The sequence below is a fragment of the Aythya ferina genome (assembly GCF_964211825.1).
Source record: "Aythya ferina genome assembly, chromosome: 5".
NCBI lineage: Eukaryota > Metazoa > Chordata > Aves > Anseriformes > Anatidae > Aythya > Aythya ferina.
This window is the reverse complement of record NC_140301.1, coordinates 20,295,810-20,318,398: the sequence shown is the minus strand read 5'-3', so window position 1 is coordinate 20,318,398 and position 22,589 is coordinate 20,295,810. Positions and strand designations below refer to the sequence as shown.

Below are 22,589 nucleotides of genomic sequence, written 5' to 3'. Positions count from 1 at the left end.
AGATCTTAATTCCTACAGGTATACAGATATCTAATAGTTATAAGCCTTTCAGAAAATTGTAACTCATGCTTACCAGCTGTAGTAAAATGTTTAAATCTGAAATGAATGCTTTGTACTTTCAATGTAAACAGTTTTTATTAAACGTACAAATAGCTTAGGAATTTTCCCCAAGAATGTGTGCATGCACAAATGCAGTGCTTTATTTTATTTCATGTGAATACAACAGGCCTTTTGAATTCTGTCATATATTGGAATGTCTAGGCATGTTTTTATCTGAAATATTAGAGAAACATTTCTCCTTTTGAAAACCACTAGCTTAATAGCCTTCTCATTTGTTTCTCCCTGCTCAGATGTGTACATATTTTTCCCTAAATACTCAACTAATTTCAGTTTTTGTCATAATTCACTTTGTTATGTTATTACAAAGACTACATTGGCTAGGGCAGTCTACCAGAAGACTTAGCACTGTGATTAAGAGATACCTAAATGCAAAGCCATCTTAATTAACTCACCAGACATCACTGAACCTAGCCTGGTTCTCCCACAGTCACATGCCCAGGGTTAAGAAAGGGGCACTGGACACAGTTTTTCCAGAAGAAGCAAGGAGCTGATTCACAATAGGCAAACATGCATTATGGGTTGCTTTCAGTCACTTTATAGTCATGTGCGTTCATAAATTTTGATATGGTTGTAAGATGCAGACTTTGATGGTACAAAACTCACAGAAGAGCTTTAGATCACTGGAGCAACCACAGGCGAAGTTTATGTTAACAATTTATCAGCTCTCCTCCGTCAAGGAAAATTGTTTTTTAGTGCCCGCCTATTAGCAATCACATGCATATTATGAAATTGAGTTTTGGGGAGGACAGCCTGCCATCTGTCTTTTCTGTATTTTTTTCACAATGTATCATGCTAAAGTTAAAACTTTTTGTGCTTCAAAATGGCATAAAATATGAGATGTCTGTAATAGAGATACTTGGGAAGAAGAATAGACTAAATAGAATTGTAAATCTTTATAAACTTTATAAACAGGCAACTCCTGATGCTATACTTTATGTTTTAGCTTCAAGTGCCCTCCACATTTTCCACAGACCATAGTACCCACTGTGCTCTTACTTTAGATTGCAGAGTTCCTAAATTGATAACTAATTAACATCTATCTCAAGAGTGTGAGAATGTGGTTATAGGCTGTTTCTGTTTCAGGATTGGCTTGTTTTTTGTTGTTGTTTTGTTGGTTGTGTTGTTGGTTTGTTATGTTGTGGTTTTTTTTGTTTGTTTGTTTTTGGTGAAATAGAACTTCAAATGCCTGATGTGGAGAATGAAAAAGATGTGTTCAGTTTCCCTTCTGTGTTCTGATATGCTAAGATTTTATCAATAATATTGTTTTCCTGTAAAAATATCTGCCTCAGAGAAAATCTGCTGTGTAGCTGTCAGGATTACACCTTTCAGAATATGCCTGTGATGATTCTGTTAAATTGATAAAAACAGAACACTCTACTAGTGTTCTGTTTGGAAGGATTGCTGAAAAGAATATTCCCAGGCCCTTTCATGTGTAACAGCACTTGTATGGCAGTACGTTTATTGTGCTATAAATTCCATCACTGATTTTGGCCATTTCAAATTGATTCTGCAGTAACTGTAAGTAATGAACCTTACAGACAGAGCCAAGGAGGAAAAAAAAAAAAAAAAAAAAAAAAAAAAAGCCAATAAATAAACTTGTGGCTGTAGGAATACAAATTGTAGAGTTCATTTAGCCTCAGTTTATATCAGATCATGCAGCCAATACCCCACAAAGCCAGAAAATACATCCAACAAAATATACAGTGCCATAGCCCGGCTTGCATTGAATTTAGCAGCTAAACCAGACGCTCAATTATTCAAAGTGCATTTTTGTACAAAGTGTCCTGTGGATTTCACCTGAGATTTACAGAAGGTTCTTGACATAAGTGGATGACAAAAAAAGGAGAAAAGTTAATAGAAATGACTTATACAGGATAATGAGACAAATCCTGAGCTATTTTACGTTGTAAGGCTATACCAGGCATCCCTGGATTTCACAGGGGTGCAGATCAATATGCAGTGGGCTACTATTAACTCACCAAGTCAAAACATATAAATGTATCTAAGATTTACAAATGCTCCTAGACTATTTCCCTCTCCTTACTGAAAAGTTCTAACTGGTTTATTAAGAATGAAGTGATTTTTTTTTTTTTTCTCAGGGTATCTTTAATGATCCCATATGTTTTAATAGGGAATCTATGTGCTTGGTAAAGCATTTCCATAGGATGATTGTAAAACCTATCAAAAAGATACTATTCTAAGGCATTTGACATTATTTTTGTAGATTCCAACTACATTCTATAGGAATTCACTGATACTGTTTTGTTAAATATTGTATAAATCTCCCATAATCTTAACAGATACCAAGATTACGTAGATTCTTATTTTTCACATAGATCATGGATATAGTCCCACTAAATCCATGGACTGTCCATGTGATTGAAGCATATATGAAATATGTGTAACAATCCTTGCTTGTTACGTAAAGAACTAATTTCAGATTTTTAACTTAAATGCTGAAAAGACTGGAGTTTTCTTCTACGTACTTTTCCCAGCATAACAGGGGAGAGAACCAAGACCATGTTTTATTCTCTGTGCAAAAATAAATAAATGTCTGAGTTGGGTTCCTAGAAGCCCTGAAGCACTTCCATGCATCACAGCTTGCACACTCATGTATCTTAAGGTCTGCATTGAGTGCTGAATTCATTCTTTGTGTCTTCTTGTACCTAACTGTGCAGATTTATCTGAACCTCTGTACTGACTGAGAAATATAAAATCCTCATTTTGAGAACAAAATGCTTGAGTCCATTCTAGCCCTATATAGGCCACAAAGAAATGCATTGTCTAAGGCATATTCCTTGCCTGTCTATACAAAAAAAAAATCTATTTTGTCAGTTTATCCAGTTTACAGCAGCAACCTGAATCACACACAGAGGGAAAAAAAGGCACAAAAATTGAGGCTTTCAGTTAAACACCAAATATGGTGAAAGTCATAATAAAATAATGACAGTTGGCAACACTATTTTTTCTGTGCTTTTTTGTGTCACAATGAGAAACACAGTGAGTGAGTCTGAAGTCTTGTGAATAGCCCCTGGTAACCAAGAGCAAAGAAACCTTGCTCATTATCTCTACTTCCCTTCTGAATAAACATTTCAGCCATCGTAAATGAGTGTGACATCAAGGGCAAATGAATGGCTCTCATTCCAGATGAGAAACACTTGACAGCTGTGCAACCTGAAGGTTGTTGTGAAGTTACAAATTCTGTGACCAATGGATGATGGGGCAAGCAGCATTTATTTCAATAGGACCTGATATGTGCATCATACTCTTAAAGGAGAGATTTCCAGTCTTGCAGGGGATGAGTCCTAAGTATTCAAATTGTCTTTTGGTCAAGACTCCAGTGAGTGAAAGACAGAGCTGTCATAATAGCTGTCCTAATTTTTTCTTGTAATTTTATTAAATTACATAGGAAAACTTAGTCAAATATAAAGAAAGGTTCATTGTGGATTGACAGATGGCATGCAACACCCCTACTATATCTCATTTATTAATGTGATTGATGTGGAGGTAATTTCTTTGTAACCTGTTGTTCAAAAAAACGTATTCTAGGAGGTGCTTGAGTAAAAGAAAATTAATCTTTGCATGTTAATGTTGCCAACTTTTGAATTAATTGCATGAGTACAACAATAAATGTTAAGCAACAACAACAACAAAAAGTGAATTAAAAATTACTAAATTGATTCTAAGTGCGGATAAACCAAAAGGCTGCCACAATTCTTCAGTGTAGATTCAAGAACATGAAACTTCCCTCATCAATTTTTGCTTCCCATTTATCCACATCTGGCATTTAAAACAATTCTGTTTTATTATGATTTTTACAAATAAATTGCTATCTATAATCTAGCTTGCTACATTAAATGGCTTATAGAAACAAATCATAAATAGTAGTCCATTTGTAGCTGTCAAGGAGAAGGTCAGAGCATTGCAAAGACCATCCATCTCCAAGTGGAATAGAAGTTTTTTCTTTGAAAGAAAATCACATATCTTGTTTGGACGGACTTCAGCTAGTAGTGACAGTACAGTTTCTTGAAATACCACAAAAAATCTCTCCATAAAATTAACTGGATTTTGGGTCACAAATCTTTTCCAAAATTGGAGTGAATTGACAATGTATAATTGAAATGTGAAACACTCATCACTGAATATTTCTTCACAAAATGGATTTGATTGAAAATATGTACCTATATTTGCATGTTCTTCAAACATTTCAGGGGAGGCTTAGGATGGCACTGCAGGCTTGCAGGTCACATGTCTCTTAAAAGTAACTCAAACCTGAGATACAAACATTTATGGCCTATTGCAATCACTGTCATTGAACATACAGTTTGCATGTCTCTATTAATTTATCAGTATTTCATTGCATTTGACAGAATTGTGCAAAATAAGTCTGTATACTCATTCACATTTTATAGAGACAAACTAGGGCTTTGAGGGGTGCACAGTCAGGCAAGAGATTTGTTTCAGCAAGAATGTCTCCTAATATACGTGTTCTTTTTGCATATATTAATTTATAGTGCCTAGTGCAAACAGTAGGCAACATCTTCCTTGCCTCTTTGCACAAGGGTGTTCATAACCTGGAAGACTTTTACAGAAAATAAAAATAGAATTGGTAGATACCCAAATAAATATATGTCAAAGAAGAGTCAAAGTATTGACTTTTTATTGACACAGCTTTCTCAGGGAACTAGCAAGCATGTCTAAGGGGGATTTCCATTTGATATCCAGTATAGCTGGATTTACAGAAGAGGCCAATCACAGTCCCTGAACAAAAGTCTGCAACAAATTGAACTGCCAACAGCAGAGGGGGAGGACAAGTGTTGTTAAGAAGGAAAAAAAAAAAAAAAAAAAAAAAAAAAAAAAAACAAGAGTGGTCATTTTTTTCAGTTTCAGAGGTCACTTATTTTTTTCAAAGATTGTTATCCCTGGGGTCTTTGGTTCTCAGCATATTCATAAATTAAATGAAGACCAAGGCAAACAGGGCAGTTACAGTGCTTATTGGATTGTAAAAATGTAAGTCTAATGTGAACAGCAGCACAAGAACTTCATGATTTTGTGTGAAGGGGGCTATAAAATAGCAGATAAAATTCAGTTCAGGTAAATATAAAGTAATGCACCTGGGAAAAAACAATCCTGGCTGTATATATACAATGATGAGCTCTGAACTAGCTGTTACTGCTCAGAAGAGATAACTTTGAGTTGTAATGTGTGGTCTACGAAAGCAACAGCCCAGTTCTAAGTAGTGGTCAGAAAGAAAACAGAGTGCTAGCAATGGAAAAGGAAAAAAAAAAAAAAAGAGAGAGAGAAAATGAAACAGAAAATGCCATTATACCACTGTACAAATCAATGCTGTGTCTTTATCTTGAATACTTGTGCACTTATTATCCCACCTCATCTCAAAGTGAAGATAATATAAAAGCAAAAAAGTGACAACATTGATCAACATTGTGAAACATCTAAAATATACCTAGGAGATTCAGCTTGGAAGAAAGATGACTAAGGAGGCACATGACAGAGAGCATCAGTGTATAGAGAGGGTCAATAGTGTATAATTTTCTGCAGTCTTTCAATATGTAAGGTGCACAACAAAATTAAGTAGTAAATAGCAAACTCAGAACAAGCAAAAGGAGGCATTTACTGGGTCCATAGTGAAACTCAGTACCAGGGGGCACTCTGAATACAAAAATACCTACCAAAAATACTTACCAAACTAACATAATGCCTTTATCTCAGGATGTCCTGAGAAAATATGCAAGGGAAATGTCATTATATGCTTGCCTAGTCTGATACTCTCCCTTAGTCAGCTGTTATTGGCCATTCCATGAGACGATGCTGACCTTTGGTTTGACCTGCTACAACTGCACGTAAGGACACGCAGTTGCTTCTCTAGAAGGGCTGTCATGGTGTGACTTAACCTTCCCCTACAGCCAGGCACTGTAAAGACATTTTAGCACTTGGGGCTTGCTGTTTGAATGCCAGCTATTTTCTTTATCAGTACCTTACGAGACCTTTTAAAAATTGTTTAAATATAATGCTGAGCACATTCAGAGAACTACTGAGGTTAGATGTTGGCAGACAGGTCAGAGAATTTTTGTATCCCATCCTCTACAACCACCTGAAAGGAAGTAGTGGGAAGCTGGGCTCGGCCTCTCAAATAAATAACAATAGAACTAGAGGGGAGTTGCACCAGTTGCACCAGGGGAGGTTTAGGTTGGAAATTAGGAGACATTTCTTCTCAGAAAGAGTAGTCAGGCACTGGAATGGGTTTCCCAAGAGAAGTGGTAGAGTCACCATCCCTGGGAGTGTTTAAGGAAAGGTTGGACGTGTTGTTTAGTGACATGGCTTAGGGGGTGATAGTGGTGATAGGGTGATGGTTGGACCAGATGATCTTGGAGGTATTTTCCAACCTTAATGATTCTGTGATTCTATGTTCATTCCTTTTCACTGTTTGGATGTGGAGGCATTACTGGCCACCTGTAGCAGCTTTTCTGAGATACACACTTATATTTTTTGAAAAATCAGTTCATATACTTTGCTATGTTTTCTCCTTATAAACTGAAAATATAGAGTTTAAATTCATACATGTCATTTATGGTAGAAGGAAAGCACATTCATAACTAGGAAAAATTCACCGTTTTTGCCAATCTCTACCTTTGCTTTCATTGCAGTCGTGGCATTTTGCAGTAAAGATCTTCCAGGAAAACTTGTGTGTTTGTACACAGCAAGTGAAAAGTGTGCCATGCTAGGAGAAACCATACAAGCAGTGCAGTAAACAAAATGGTTGTGCTTGCCTGCATAAGAGCCTGTAACAGATACCATTAACACAAGCAGAGGAAACTTGGTGTTAATGAAGTTCCCATAGTAGTTCTCAACATTTTTCATAGTGTGTCCCTGCTTTCCTGTGGCTGAAGCCCAGATCTTTCCTACTATTTAGCCATAAAATAAAGAGCACTGAATATGCCTTTTCTTGACTATCTTCATAATGCATTCTGGGCTTGCAACCCTAGGTGAAGAGCTCAAGTAAAACATAAACAGTACTGTCTTAATCAAGGCTAAGCTTGGGAATCCATTTCTTTCTTTACAAACAACAGCATTTTCTTTTTTTTTTTCTTTTTTCTTTTTTTTTTCTTTTTTTTTTTTTTTTCTGTGTGTGTGTAAAAAAAATGCATTAATATCAGATATTTTGTTTTATCTAGACCTTGCTCACTGTGCAGAGAATCACCTAAGGTAATTGTTGGGTTGCTAAGAACTACATCAAAAAATGTGTGTGTGGGGGGGGGGGGGGGGGAAACACCTTTATTTCTCTCTCCAAAGATTGAAATAAAGACACTACATCTGAAGAATATTTATTATTGGCTATCTTTAATGCAACAAGACTTGGTTGTCCTGGCATAAAGGATTCAGGCTAACTTTTTAAAAAAAACTTTCCAGCTTCTCTGTTGCAAAATGATGTAGCTAGTTCCCACTACCCGCAGATACTCCAATAAACTATGTTGGAACTGATGCAACAAAAGTCCTTTCTCAAGTTTATTTTTTACTGCTCACAGTAGCACCAGAATTCTGGAATAGCAAGCTCCAGGAGTTTGCTCATGGGCAGGGTTGACAATTCCTCTATTACACCCAGCACACTTCAATAACTAAATGCTTTCAACTTTCTTTAAATGGTATTAAGGAAAAAATATCCTCAAGGCATTATTTTTAAAGGGGACTTCAAACATTCTATGAGAAGAAAAAAAAAAATGCAACACATTTGAACACCAAGGGACTTTGCAGTAGAAAATCTGTTAAAAGTGGAGCTATCTTTTGAATTTCAGGGTTAAATAAGTATTGGTCATAAATCAGGGAAACAGACTACCAAAATTTCTGATGCATTCCAGATTTCTTGTGTAGATCAGTGGTAGCCAGATTCTAATAGATCATTTAGAAATATAAGTTAGTCACATGAGCTAGCTTTAGAATTAACTATGTTTCATTTATTCCTCTGAATTCAATATACAAAATCGATTATAACATTTGCTAGGAGTATAAGAAAATCCCAGGTTCTTAATCTTTTTTACTATATAGACTTAATTCTGCAATAACTCAATATTAGATATTACAGAGTTTATATTTAAAAGCAGCTGTGAAGTAAGCAGATATGCAAGCGTAAATCTGCTCATCTTGAATCCTGCAAATGGTCTGCTCTGGAGGTCATATCAAAGAGATTCTTTTTCCAGCTTAAACCTGTCTTTTCTAAATAGATCTCAACCTGATCTCATTTAATGCATTGATGTCTGGTTTCTTAGTCATTATATTTGCTGTATTACATATCAAAAGGACTCTTGAGAAATTCCCCCGAATTGATAATTCTAATTTCTTATGTATAGCTACTCTCTATTCACTCTGAGGACAGCTCTATTGTATGCTAAACCACGAATTGCAAAAATTGATCCCTTTGTATGTAGGTTTGTATTAAATTGAGATACTTTATTTTCTCCTGTTTGTTGCCACACATGGGTTCCTGGTGTCAGTTTGTATTTGGCTGTTTGAGCATATTAAAGTTTTGCTGGTGCTTATGATGTTCTTGCCAAGAGCGCTCTTGCAGCAATCTGCACTAGAACAGTCTTTGTGCCAATTACTTCAAAAAGTATTCTGTTATAAAAACAATTTTTATGGCTACTTTTTCAGGTTGCAGTGTGGTGATTTCATTCAGTTTCTTCTTTTTCCGTTTCTTAAGCTGACCTTCTTCAAATGCTTGTAAGTTTCGGATTATGAAAAAATAATGCACCGTTGATAGATTGAGTTGTTAATAAGAGATCTTAAAAAGGAAAAGGGTTCAAAGGTATTAAAATAAAACCTGACATGTTGAATTACTAACACTGCATATATTTAAAAAATACTATTTATCAGTAAAATGTATGGAGTGCCTATTGAGAAGGCTGATTATGAAAATGCAGTTGTATAAGGCAAAATAAATGAAAAATTACAACGTATAATTACTCAACATGCTGTTTGTGTTGCTTATGCTATAAGGCTGATTTCAGGAGTGTTGGCTTTGCATTAGCATTTTCTCTTTAGTTTAGAGAAAAAGGGGTTGCTGATATGTTCCAATTCATAAAAAATCACAACACAGGAAAGATAGGAACAATAACAACAATATTTTAAAATACATGTATGCTTTTGAATGGAGGGTCTCAGTCATGCAACTTTTACTGCTACAGTGAATGTCAGTGCAAAGCTGGGCCTCAGAGTGCGGGCCTAAGAGCCGTCATGTTGATAAAGACGTGTCAGTATACAGTGCAGGACAGTGTGTTATGTTGTACTAAATAATTGCTCCTAATATATTACCCTAAATAATAAAATGGAAGTGTTCTTATGGAACAGAATGAAAAATCAGCCATAAATTAAGGATTTAACAGTGTTGATCTAATGCTATCTAAAATGCAGATATATTTTTTATTAATTATTCTTGAGCAACCTCTGGTCTACTGGTCTTTTCCTAGACTGTTACAATTTGATGACTCTTGAAAAACAATCTATTGAACACTCTTGAAGATATGTGTTTTTTGTGTGTGTGTGTGTATGTGTTGCTTTTTTAATGACAGCTTTATGAGTTGTATCTCATACAGCAGTCTTCCATTACTTGCACAAAGTTGCAATTTATTCCTTAGATAACCCTAACCTAGCCATTTCCATATCAGTGAGTTTCATATGATAGGTGTAAGATGAGCAGTGTCAGGTTCTTCTTTTGACTTCAGTCATTTAGAGAGTTAGAAAGTGGTCCCCATCCCCTTCCTTGTAGCTTGTTATCTAGCAAGAAACAAGTGGGAGATAAGACCTTGTGTGCCTTGAGGTTGAGGAAGACTTGGAATTAGACATCCAAGCAGCTTTTCACATGATTTCTCAAAACACTAACTTTTGCGCAGATCAGCTCTTCCCTATGGTGTACATGAATGAAAGTGACTCTGGCTATTATGCTTGCTACTGAACTCAATAGTTCTCATATGCAATAAATAGTGCTCTACTTGGGTCCCTTTTGATACTGAGCAAGAGCTGTGAACTAAGCCTGCCAAGCCAGGGTGTTTCTCATGTGATGCTTGTCTTTAAGCATCAAATGAGTTTGAGGTCTCATAAGGATACATTTTTAAACCCCTTAGGATTAGCCTAAATTCTGCCTCTGACTGTTTTAAGCAATGAAATAGCTTTTGAATCATATTATTTGGAGAGAGTGATATTGGGGGAAAAAGGGGAAAAGCCAAGAGTGTCTCCAAAAACTAGTATTGACTTTTTAACAATAAAATACATCCTGAGACCAAATATGCTGTTTAAATGTAAATACCATTTCCATTTCCAGACTGTCTTTTGCAGGTGTATTTGAGGGGATTTGAAATGTACTTGCAGATGGAAAAGAGGCTATTGACCTTGAAACTATGTATGTGTTAGGAATAATGTTCACCCTCCTTGAAATCAGACTTGCATTCTTTGAAAGGGTGCTCAAGACCACAACTCTTAACAGAGGTTCAGGTAGTTTTCAGTGCATAACTGAATTAAGACTGACTGCATTTTACTTGCAAAGATGTTTCTAGGGATTCAGAGATTACTGCCTAGCCTCTTTTTCTTAGCCACCTTGGTTCAGAATGACTCACTCACAGCTGCACTAACTGCTATTTTCCTTTGTTCTACAAGCACTTCTTAAAGGATAAAACTGAAGCAGCAAACTTCTGAACCAAATAAGAGTTGAGAACATTTACTGTAAGTAGACATGTTATTCTGCTATGGCACCCAAAAAGGTAGGTGATACAAAGCTGGAGATGGGTGATGTTAACAAGGAGAAAAACGATATGATGGTTAGAGAGGAAAAGAGACAGTCGTACAACAGGAGCACACATCTACAAACTGCAAATACAGTGTGTTCACTATGTAGTCAGCAGTAGGTCTAAGTAAGGGATATGCAAGTATTACTGGAATTGTAAACACAAGATCTTACTGGATCTCTTCAAGCCCAACTGCTGCTGAATGATAAGGATAGGCAAGTTACATATTTTTCTAAAGCTTTCCTGATGACTGGGAGAGCAAGCTTTGGTTTCAGTGAGGACGAGACAGCAGGACCCCAGAAGTAAATGGCTTCTGACCATGAGGAAACATAAGCAAATAGAAATGCTGCGTTACAGTGGGGTACATGGAGAAAACATGACAACATTGATGGATAAAGAAACCTTTACTAAAGTTTTGGTTGAGAGTCATGGATATACTTTGATGTTAGAAAAGGAGAATTTTTAGGATATCACTGTTTGAACTGCAAATATAACACTGGACTCTGTTTTCTTTGGGAAGTTCAGAGGAAAGCCTGCTTCCAAATGTCCAGTCTTTGCTTGGAAATGACCTGAATTCATTTATCTTGTGGAGCATTAAAACATGTCTTGCTAGTGTCACAGGCAGGTTTTGAGATGTGTTCATGTATCTGAGTAAATGAGTACACAGCTCTTCAAAGTACTAATGTAAGAACATGGCTATAGCTTGTAAGATATTTCTTCAGCCAATTTTAGCAGTTGAAATTAAGTGCATTTTAAAGATTTAGGTGTTGATTTTGGAAAGATACAATAACACCTTTGAGAGACCAAAACAAATATATAAACTCTTGTGAATCACAGTAGTTTTTGTAAAGGGGGATAAATGTATCTGTGAGTTGTTATAAGACAGCTGAATAAATATCCAGACCCATAAACTAAATTAGTGTGTTTTCATACATGACCATCTTGTCAAAATTTAAGCTATAATTTTAAGGCTTCAAACTTAATCTCTCATAAGAGAAATGAAGGGGAAGGAGCAATTCTGCAAGTGCTGTGGTTTCAGTGCTATAGTAAATTGGCATAGTGATTTACACAGAGAACAAAAGAAATAGTTTAGAAATTTCTTTCTAATGGAAGTTTAACTTTTGAAGAGCACAGAGACATCTGAAAGATAAAATTCACAGATTTTCCATGCTTGCAGCTTTTTATTGCCTCTGGTAATACATGTCCTTCCTCTTACATCACATGTATATGAAAAAAATAGCTGTAATATTTAAAGATGCCTTTTGACAAAGAAAATATTTCCATCTCTAGAGGTGAGATTTGGCTTTAAAGAATGATGAGCAGGTTCCAGATGTGTTTTTCAAGTGCTGGGCTTTCCTTTCCTTAAGTATTGACAGAGGGAAGGTTTTATCAAGGTCTTTGTGATGTGCTTGTTTATAATGAGAAGACATTAGTAGAGCACATCTAAGTGCTTATTGCTAACAGATGACTAAAGAGAGCATATGGCAGGGAAAAGAAATATATATTTGTCCAAGCAATGTGGCTTGTTAACACTCCCACACTCATCATAAACTGTGTTTATATGTACTTACAATATTTTGCAAATCCCTTTTCTAATCAGCTAAAAATAAAAGCCAAATGATGATTTTTATCCAATATTGGAATGTCAGGGAAAGTTGATTTAACATTTTTTAACAAAGCAATTAAACCCTACAGAAGAATTTTAGAGTATTTGTTTTGCTTCAGTCTGACATTTTTACAGCAGGGTATGTGTTGTACTCATTTCACAGGGTTAACAGTTTTATTGTTGCAGAATGTTTTTTGTTTCACCCACCTGTCTATCCAAATACAAATATTATACAACTAGGTTATTTTACAAGCAATAGTACAAGTTGGAATGATCTATGTCAAAGCCTGGTCTAGATCAGGTCACAAACTTTGTTGTAATCACAACATTTCCCTCTGTTTCTATATGATGAAATTGTTAAGGAAGTTACAACAAATGCCAGTAAACAATTTGTAAGGAAAAAAAAAAAAAAAAAAAAAGTCTCTGAACTGTTAAGTCAGTCCAGCTCCCATTAAATTTAAAAAAAAAAAAAAAAAAAAAAGAGTCTTTCTACTAATTTCAGTGCACCTTGTTAATTTAGCGGGTGCGCAGAGAAATACTGGAGAAATTTGTACAGCTCTTCACATACAAAGTTTCTTAATATCCCTTTGGTCAAGAATATAGCATTAACCCACTTTTATATTATGGACAGAATATGGTAGCACCATCTTCTCTTACTGTGATATCTAAATGTAATAATCTATTTCTGTATTATTACTAGGAAAAAAAAAAGACAATTATAGTTTAAACACAAATTTGGATTGTTCAGTGGTAAGCACTTATACATTAAACTGCAAGGGAAAGCTGCATTTTCTTTTTTTTTTTTTTTCTTTTTTTTTTTTTTCTGCTTTTCAGAATATTCCTAGCAAATTTTTGTTAAATATTTACATCTGCATCCAAGTACTGGCCTTCATAAAACAGTTTATGCTTGCAATTTAACTTCATTAAAGCCATAATACTGCTTTAGGATATGATAGACTATTGCTGTGGGATTGAATTATAAAGAGATTTATTTTAGCTCCTGGTGATAATTGACCCTATAATTCCTATCACCTCTAATCCCAGTTCAAATGAACCAATGTTAAAAGTGGCAATACTCACAATGTAGACAAGGTCATGACAGCTAGAATTGTTTTTTACTACCAATTAGATTTCCCACTTGGTGAGTTTGACTAATGTTGTCATAGAAAGGGACTTCTGGCATGGAAATACAGTTTCTTTAGGGACACACGGGCACTGGAACTGAAGGGCAGTTTGTTGAACATTTCCCAGTGTACAGAATCAGAATGCAGTTGAGTGCTGACCCCTAAAATTTGAATTCACATGGGGATTTAGAACATGCCTTGATCCATAAAAGAGCTAGGAACAAGCTTAAAAATTTGAATCTGGAAGCAAACTCTCTTGAAATTCAACAATGTTCAAATATAGCGTGCGTAGCAGGTTTGGAACCATCTCTTGGGATAATACTATGTCTAAGGTGTATTTCAGATGAGGAATCAAAAAAATAAATAAATAGAGTTTTGATTGATCAGAAACTTGTTCAAAAATAAATTATGCTGATATTTAGCTGCAAATGACATAGAGGTTTCAAAAAATACGACGAAGAGATAAATGGATTTTAAGTATGATATATCTTAAAAATTCCCCCAAGTCATAGTGCCAACTTCAAACATATTAGCATACGGAGTTTTATGAAAAAACAACTGAACAACAATACTTTTGCATAGCACGTTCAGCATAAGATTATTTTTCACATTATTACTCGTTATCCATCAGCATTTTTCCAAGCGTTTGCAGATTTGAGTATTTGCAGTAAGCTGAAGCTGCGTGATAAAATGAGACAGATAATGATAAAAAGCATATGTACATGCAAGCCTAGCTAGAAGGAGCAAAATACACTATTACTGCCCCTCCTGTGAAGTTAATCCTATTTCTTTTAGCTATTTCTTCATTAGTTAATGAGGTCTAGGGAAAAAAATAATAATAATAAAATAAAAAAGTGTGTTTGAAATGGTGTTTTTGCATCCTTGCCTTTAGGTACTTCTTCAAATATTCATAGAATAGTTTGCTAATAGTTTGCTCTTGGAAGGTGCATTAAGTGTGAGTTTAAATAATAATTACTTCCAACGTGGGTGGTCAGAAACCTGCAAGTGAAATGGACAACAAATAAGCACTTTTCTTATTCTGATCCACCACACTGGCAGGAGCCAAAAAGTAGAATAGTGGAGAAAGGAGATGTTTTAATAATTAAGGTGGTGGGTGGAGCAGTGGGGTCACTTCAAGACTTAGATCACAGATCTGCTAGCATGGATTAGATTTGAATTTGGATGCACTATGTAGTTTTCAGTCTTATTAATGGAAAAGTTTCTTCTCTCTCACTTTCTATTAACTATCAGTCTCATCAAAAGTAAGCAAAGGGCTTGGCTGCTGTCTTTGTGAGTTGAGTATCAGTGGACATGTAACTACATCCCGTCTCTGTCACCTCCACCAGTAACGAGCAACATAACTGTAGACCTCTGAGTACCAACTCTGGGATCACAGTGAAAGTGTGATCCTAGTGATGGGTAAGCCTGTTTTTTGTGTTGATGCTGGAACACACTCTGAGCATGAAAATCTGAGAAAGCCTCCAACTTACTTTGGAGTTCTTATGACTCTCTTATGCATGAGTGCAGGAACTGCAATTTCCATTTTCAGTTTGATAGCTGGCTGCTTTTATTATTGGTCCTTTTATTTTATTGTAAAAACAACTCCCTCTCCCTTTTTTTTTTTTTTTTTTTCCACAGTAGAACTCCTGAAGGAGTGAAGCTGGAATGGTGGGGTTATTCTTTATGTGGAGTTTCAACTTATTCCATTTCAGGCAGCGTTCTTAGACTTTCACTCTCCAGGAGTACAACTGGATCTCCTGGGCATCTTCTGGCGTTATCTTGTGAATAGGGAGAGAGACCATCAGCACCTCAATACATATATAGTGCATTAAGCAAAGACATATTTCTACCAACTCTTTAAAACCTTGTCGTAGATGCATGAAGACCATGTGGCAAAACAATTTGATCACTTGTACACTGTTGCTTCTCATATTGCCAACCATAAAGAAGTAAATCAAGACTGTGAGCAGTGTCCATGCTGTTAGGTGACTAGCAATTCAATTAAATCCATTCTGGAAAAGTTTCAAAACTGCTGATCTTTTTGTCTCTGAATGTTAGGAAATTAATGCTTCCTTTCTACCTTCATTATTTCAATTTTCTCCCCTTCTCTCTTTCCTTTCGTTGGATTTCTAGTGTGGTTTTTTTTGTTTGTTTGTTTGTTTTTTTGTTTGTTTTGTTTGTTTGTTTGTTTTTTAATTATTATTTTCTCTTTCTGTAACAACCATCAAAACAAAAATCAATAGCACAGGAGTTCTGAGCTTTTATTTAATCAATGTGAACCATTTGCCTGTTATGTTCTTGTCTTCTTTTTTGTCATGAGAACATGTAGACAGCCAATATTAATAAGCTAGCACTAGCACTGGCAGTTAATTATCACAATTTTTGGCTGTAATAAGTGCTCTGTAGGGTATAGTAATGTTACCCTTTAAAAGAAACTGATATCACAGTTGCATCCAGAATTCACTGGGGTTTCTTTTACTGTTTTTATTTTCCAGGTGATTCATATAACAGGCCGCTTACGTCTGAGAGTGTCACTGTCTCATGGACGGACAGTACCCAGCCAAATCATGGGACTTGTTGTCGTTGCTCATGCTTTACCACCTCCTACAATTAATGAAGTCAGGATTGACTGCCACATGTTTGTCACTCGTGTGAATATGGACCTCAATATCATTTACTGTGAAAATAGGTACAGCTTTTAGCTCCTTTTTTTTTCTTTGCTTTAGCTGCGTGTATTCTTTATTCTATTGGCTTGGTAAAGAGTTTTGAAATTTGTGACTCCTGCAATGTCATCCTGGTGTTGTATGAGAGCACTGGATTCACTCTCACTGTCATCACCTTCAGTACCTTGCATTCTTAGAGGATAAAGAATAATTTGAAACCATAATTTGCAGGACATGTTGCTGAAACAGGGAAGGATAGATCAGGAAAGCTTCCTCTAAGTTTTCTTTGCTTTTTACAATCTTCCATTGTCCCTATCAGAGGCATGATTCAGGGCTAGACTTCTGGTCTGACTTGTATGGCTTTCTTTATGCTCCCCTGACCTCCCCTCCACAAGTCTTGGTCCCTGAAGTTTTCTGGTTTTGAACAAATTTTCAGATTACAACACATTGTGCTTAGTGTTTAATGGAACAGAAGCACAGATGGCCTAGATAGTAAGCTAGAGAGGTGGGATCTGTTGCTGCTAAGAGTTGGGAAAACTGTAGAATAAACTTGTTTAAGGGCATGTTGGGACAGGCAGCAGTGAAATGGGAACAGGTGATGAGGAGTTGTTTGGGGAAGGCTATGTTTGATGTGATAGAGGTGAGTGATCTAGGAAGGCACAAGACAGGATTTAACTTCAGCTGTCTGCTGCCTGTGGTGAGGGCACCAGGACCAGTGGGCGCTCCCCATGCGGGTCTATCAGGGCAGGGCCTAGCAGCCAGGCCTGTCCCACTAGGAGTGTGGCACTGGCGCAGCCCCAGGTCTATGCACCTCACTGTGAACAGGGTCAGGCCGAGACCAGGCCAGGACATGGGCACAGGGTTGGTCTGGGGTCAGTGGGACCCATGGCCAGGCAGGGCAGGGCTGTGGAGAGCTGGAGCCAGGCCCTGCTGCAGCCTCTCTGGGCTGATGTGGGGACCTGAGTCTGGCAAGGGTGGGGGAAACCCCAAGGGCCTGGTCAAGACTTTCAATGCTTATTGGTGCCCTCAGGGCCCTGAGGAAAAAAAAAAAAAAAAAAAAAAAAACTACAAAATAGGTATATAGAGCAGAGTGAAGAGATCTGAGAAGGAAAATAAGGAAGTCTGGGTCTGTTAATGGAAGTCTGAGATATGGGAGAAAGATTGGAAAAGAAGAATGTAATGCAGCCAAAAACATTGGGTCATGAAGACCTCTCATCTAAAACTAGAACAAGATGACTCAGGCACACATTTCCTGTGACAGCATCCACAGCATATTATGAATTAATAGTTAAAGCTCTTTGGTATGCACAATAATGGAATACCTCTGTTCAGGATAGCACATCAACATAAACTCAAATGCTTTGTCAAATCAGGGCCTTACACAATTTAAAATAATCTTGGGTTTCAATTATGAGGTTATCTTTGCTGTTATGTTGCTAAACAGCCACAATAATATTAGTAATAATATTACTTGGCTATTAAAGAGAACACTGTCTGCGTATTTTCTAAAAGAGAATATAATTGGAGAAGTTTGGAGAAATTGAGACATAGAAAGTGATTTGGACAAAGTCACAGAGAAAGCTGATAACAGTATTGAAGTCTGGGCTGGCTTTTTGCCTGTGATTCTACCCAATGAGCTTCTAGATTCTGTATAATCTGGCTGCTGGTGAAAGAGCTCAGGAGTTTAGCAGTAGCATCTAGAAGAAACCTTTAGCCTTAGTCTTTGATTTGACTGTGACCTACTCTGTTAGTAACGGAAAACTGCTTCTACTGCAGAGCTCATCAGTGGACTCTGTAAAATGAGTTGCTGGTATCTGTCCAGTTCCTAATTAACACATTCCTTTTAACAAAATCACCTGCACTTACTGTTACCTTTGCTGGCAAACTCAACAAAAAAATGCCAGGAATGAAATGAATGTGAAAAATGAACTATTTCATCAAGTCAGGTGTGGTATGAATTTTTGGACTGCGTTAGAAAGATTTACACTTTCTCTGATGTTAGTTTGGTATTTTTATGAACCCTATATTGTGTATGTTTTTTTTTTTTTTTAATGAAACATTGTTCTCAAAGTTTTCCTTTACTGTCATGTAGCGATAAAACTATATAATTGATGACTTGAGAAAGTCATCACTGAAAAACCTAAGGTGCATCAGACATGGAGTTTTGTTTGGTAATAACATAGAAAGAGTAGATAATGTGGTATACTCTGGTAAGTTAGCTGACTTATACAAGAAAACATTGAGCTTAATAATGTTTTTCATTAGTTAAAATAAAGACATCATAAAGTCACTTCCCTGTCCGTGATGGATTTTACCTGCTATGGTAGCATAGAATGCATACAATGGTACTTGAATTTATCTTAAAATAGTTATATTTTAAGCCATGGTGGTAACATTATTAAAATTATAAAAGGAATTTCAAATAGTAGAAACTCTTCTGCCAGGGCTGAGAGGTGAACGTTAGCTCACTGAGGCAGCAGGGTTTCCACTGATGGAAAAGAGTGTTAGATTAACAGGTCTTGGATTTCATAGCAGGTACAAAGTAGAATAAGGCTATTAAAGCTGGAGGAATGGAAAGGGCAAAAGAAGGGAAAGAAGTAACTGAACAGCTGATGTGAAGCTGTCAGATGAATTATCTGGGCATCTGCCAAGGCCATTCTCCAAGTCAGGGAAGTTGGGATCTCTCTTCTGGGGCTATAGAAAAGGAGCTTAAGTATCCTGTCCTGAATATATGGGCTTGACTCATGGCGCCTGGGGGCAGCAGGGAAATTCTTTGTGGTGCAACAGTAAAGCAAGTGCAACACTGATGAAAATAGAGAAAAATAGATCCATGCTGGGGAAGCTGTAAGCACTATTTATGGAGCAATGGGGAGTTACTGGCAGCCACCAGGAGTAAGGAGCAGAAGCCATGCTACTTAACTGAAATAAATGCTCACAGTGGACCATTGGATCAGCAGGGGTGAGATCAATAGTACTTCTAGTTTTCCAAGTGGTTGCCTGCTTGCAACAGCAGGGAGCAGGAATGACATTACTCAAGTCTTTGGGTGCATCTTGTTACTTTCCTTTGAATGAAGAGATCTACATCAGAATCCAGAACTCGGTGCAGGAACTACTCAACAGTTAGCTTCCCTTTGAGACAAGATCAGTTAGCACACTGGTGCTTGCTATCAATTAATATTTTGTTCTTCAACTATGAAAAAAAATGGAAACCAAAATAAAGAGACTGCTGCTAGAGCACAGCATCAGTCTCTGTGTTTTCAGTGTCAACTGTTAGTGATTAGAGACCATCTAGGGAGAGGCTGTAGCCCAGTTTAACGTGGACTACTATAGCCATATCTACTAATACATGCCCAAAAAGAAATAATCCACTCTGTATCCTAAATGCAAGGGGTTTGGCCATTTGGTCATGACAATGGTTGACAGCAGTTCCTTAAGATGTGCAGAATCTTGCATAGAGAGCTTCAAGCTTACGAGGCTCTGCACAATTTGTTTCTTACTAAGCAAAGCACATATCCCTATCTTTAAATTTCAATTACATTAATAGTCCTGTAAGTCATTGGAACCACTGATCTGCCTGTGCTTATGTTTTGCAGGATCAGGTCTGTCTATTCAGCAGACCCAAATTCCTACTGATCAACCTGTTGCTTTATTTTGTCAGAGGGCTTAGGATCTGTCTCACAACTAGTGCTCTAAGATACATTATGTTTCTTTCTTTTCTCCCTGTGAACAATCAGTTTTTCCATCTTTGATATACACGAGTGTCCTATTTGATGCAGTTTCTTTTCCTTCTTTTGGTGTCGTGGCTTATATCATCACTTATATCTTCATATTCTCCTGTTTTTTCTTCCAATTTTTTTTTTAAATCTAAAAACACCCTTTGTCCTTCTTATGTCTGTTTTGAACAGCTGTTTATTAATATTATTCTTAAATTTAAGTGTTTGTGAATCTGCTTCCACAGTTGCCTGGCTTTGTTCACTTTAAAGTGAACTTTCACTGTAAAGGCTTTGCACAAACATGCTGCAACAGAGAAACAAAATAAAGCTGCATCAAATTTACCACAGCGAAGAGCAGAATGATCATCTTCCCTGCAGACTATAGCACCCACAGCCTGGGTGCATCACAGGGCCGTGGCTGTGCCACTGCATAACCTGCTTCTCCCCTTTCACAGCACAACTGCTTCCATTCTCCTAGCTCTCCATACCTGTGCTGCTATCTCACAAAAATGTGACAGTTCAAGCTGCCATATCCTTCTCTCCCCAAAACCACTGGAACAATCACACAAGGACAGAGCTTCTGTCCGCCAGGAGATTGCCCATTTGTACTGGGCTGGGCAGGGGGGCGTTTCTTCTCCCTGATCTTAAAGCAGAGCCACCTCCTCAGGCAAAGAGGCAGCAAACTGTGCCAGTGAGGAGTGTAGAGATGGGAGGGGGAGAGGCTTGAGTTCTGGTTCCTGTTCCAGGTACTGTTTACACACTTAGTTTAGTATAAATATATATTTATATATATACAGTCCCAGGGACAGTAACCTTTAATTCTCAGGCTCTGTTCCCTCTGGTGAGGTTTCTTATTACTGGTCAGAGATCCCAGGTCTTTTGTTGACCAGCCCCTAATTCACTATGCAAATAAAATGGAGTAACTTAGCAGGAGGCCTACTACCATCATTCCAGACATCTCTGTCTGGTAAATAGTGTCCTCTCCAAGAAGGCAGAAGAGATGCATTTCAGCTCTGGTTTGTGCTAAACATTAGATGGATGTCCCTGGATGCATATCCCACATCTGGTTAAGTGCTAGAACTACTAGGCATGAAAAGTGCACATCCTTTAGCATGCTCTGTCATGAAAGTGGGACAAGGCTGTTGTGTTTTGCACCATACTTGATTTGACAATTCTTGCTAGTATATCTGAGTCCACCTGCTCCATCGGTGATGTTTCTGGGGGGGAGTTTAATTGGACAAGTGCTGCTGTAGTGCTATCTAATACCTCCTTCCTCCTTCTTCAGTCTTCCTTGTCTTTGTGTTCTCTCTGTCTGAGACCGTTTAGCTAGTCAGTCCCTCACCACCACTGCCTGCTGGGAGCCTCTCAGACCTATGTGGTCCAGTTCCTCACTGGCCTGCACTCTGGATCACACTCCTGCTGTTTCAGCTGCCTGCTTCCATCAAGATGTTTGGAGTTCCTTACAACTCTGTTAAATGGATGGCTGTTATGTCTTATGACTGCAAAGGGAGCTTAACCCCAATCATTACAGCATATTTTAAAACCTAAAATAACATTCCATTTCTAGAAAACAGACGTACTTTTAAATGCTGTTGTGAGCAAGGTATTTTTCAATTGTTTTATTTTCCATACTGCATTTAAGGATTTTGACATCTTGACACTAAATGACAAAAGTTTACATGCACATACACACATGTACACAGGCAGAGGCACACACACATACACACAAAGTTCTGCAGAATAGATTTTAAAGTCTCTATGTGCAATGAACAACAAAGTCCCAGTTGAAAGGGCCCAGAGTGAAAGCTGAGTTCCCAAATGAATTAGACTAAAAAAGATAACACCCTGAGGCATCTGTATGTCTCAGCATTTAAATTATATCCCTTGAAATATCAGTTTGGACTTGGTGCCAAGAAATGGTTGAAGAGCTTTTTCATGCATATACCCAATAGAAGACCAATCTGTTGAAATGAAATGTGTCTCTAATCATTTGGTATAAATGTAACATGTTTTTACTTTATTATGTAACCTTGAATAGTTCTGGTCTTTTAATGAGGATTTGGGATTGTTACAAATGCTTTACAATTTCATGGAATTGTCTTGGTTTTATGCTGTGGGAAGAATATGCACTAAAATTTAACTTTCCACTTATTTAATGGATTACATGATTTCAAGGTTTCTTTAAAAACTTTTCTTTATTTGTTTTAAGGCTGTGTCTTGTTTGTACAGATATTGAATTCAAATTGATGGTTGAGCCTTCACAAAATTCCTATAGGGGTGAAAAACTGTTTTGCAGATTTCACTTTCTGAGTCACTTGACAATTATTGTATTCTTTTCCTTCTTGAATTATAGGTTGTATTTTTTCCTTTTTAGGATTAGTGATTACATGGATCTGACCCCTGTAGATATTGTAGGAAAGAGATGCTATCACTTCATTCATGCTGAAGATGTGGAAGGCATCAGGCATAGTCACTTAGACTGTAAGTACTTCTATTTTTATCAAAATAATCTGGTACAACACCAGATTGTTCCTCAGCTATTATTTATATTTCATGACTGGGGGTCTCCATCT

General features: G+C 37.0%; 1 protein-coding gene across 11 annotated transcripts in view; it reads left to right on the top strand.

Moving 5' to 3' along the window:
- NPAS3 (neuronal PAS domain protein 3) overlaps positions 1-22,589 on the top strand; it is a 615,258-nt gene that overhangs the window by 567,313 nt on the left and 25,356 nt on the right. For all 11 annotated transcript variants that reach the window (XM_084521176.1, XM_084521173.1, XM_084521175.1 and 8 more), the window contains 2 exons: positions 16,136-16,329; positions 22,391-22,497. In XM_084521176.1, the coding sequence (XP_084377302.1) occupies positions 16,136-16,329; positions 22,391-22,497 (301 nt within the window). The remainder of the gene's footprint in view (positions 1-16,135; positions 16,330-22,390; positions 22,498-22,589) is intronic.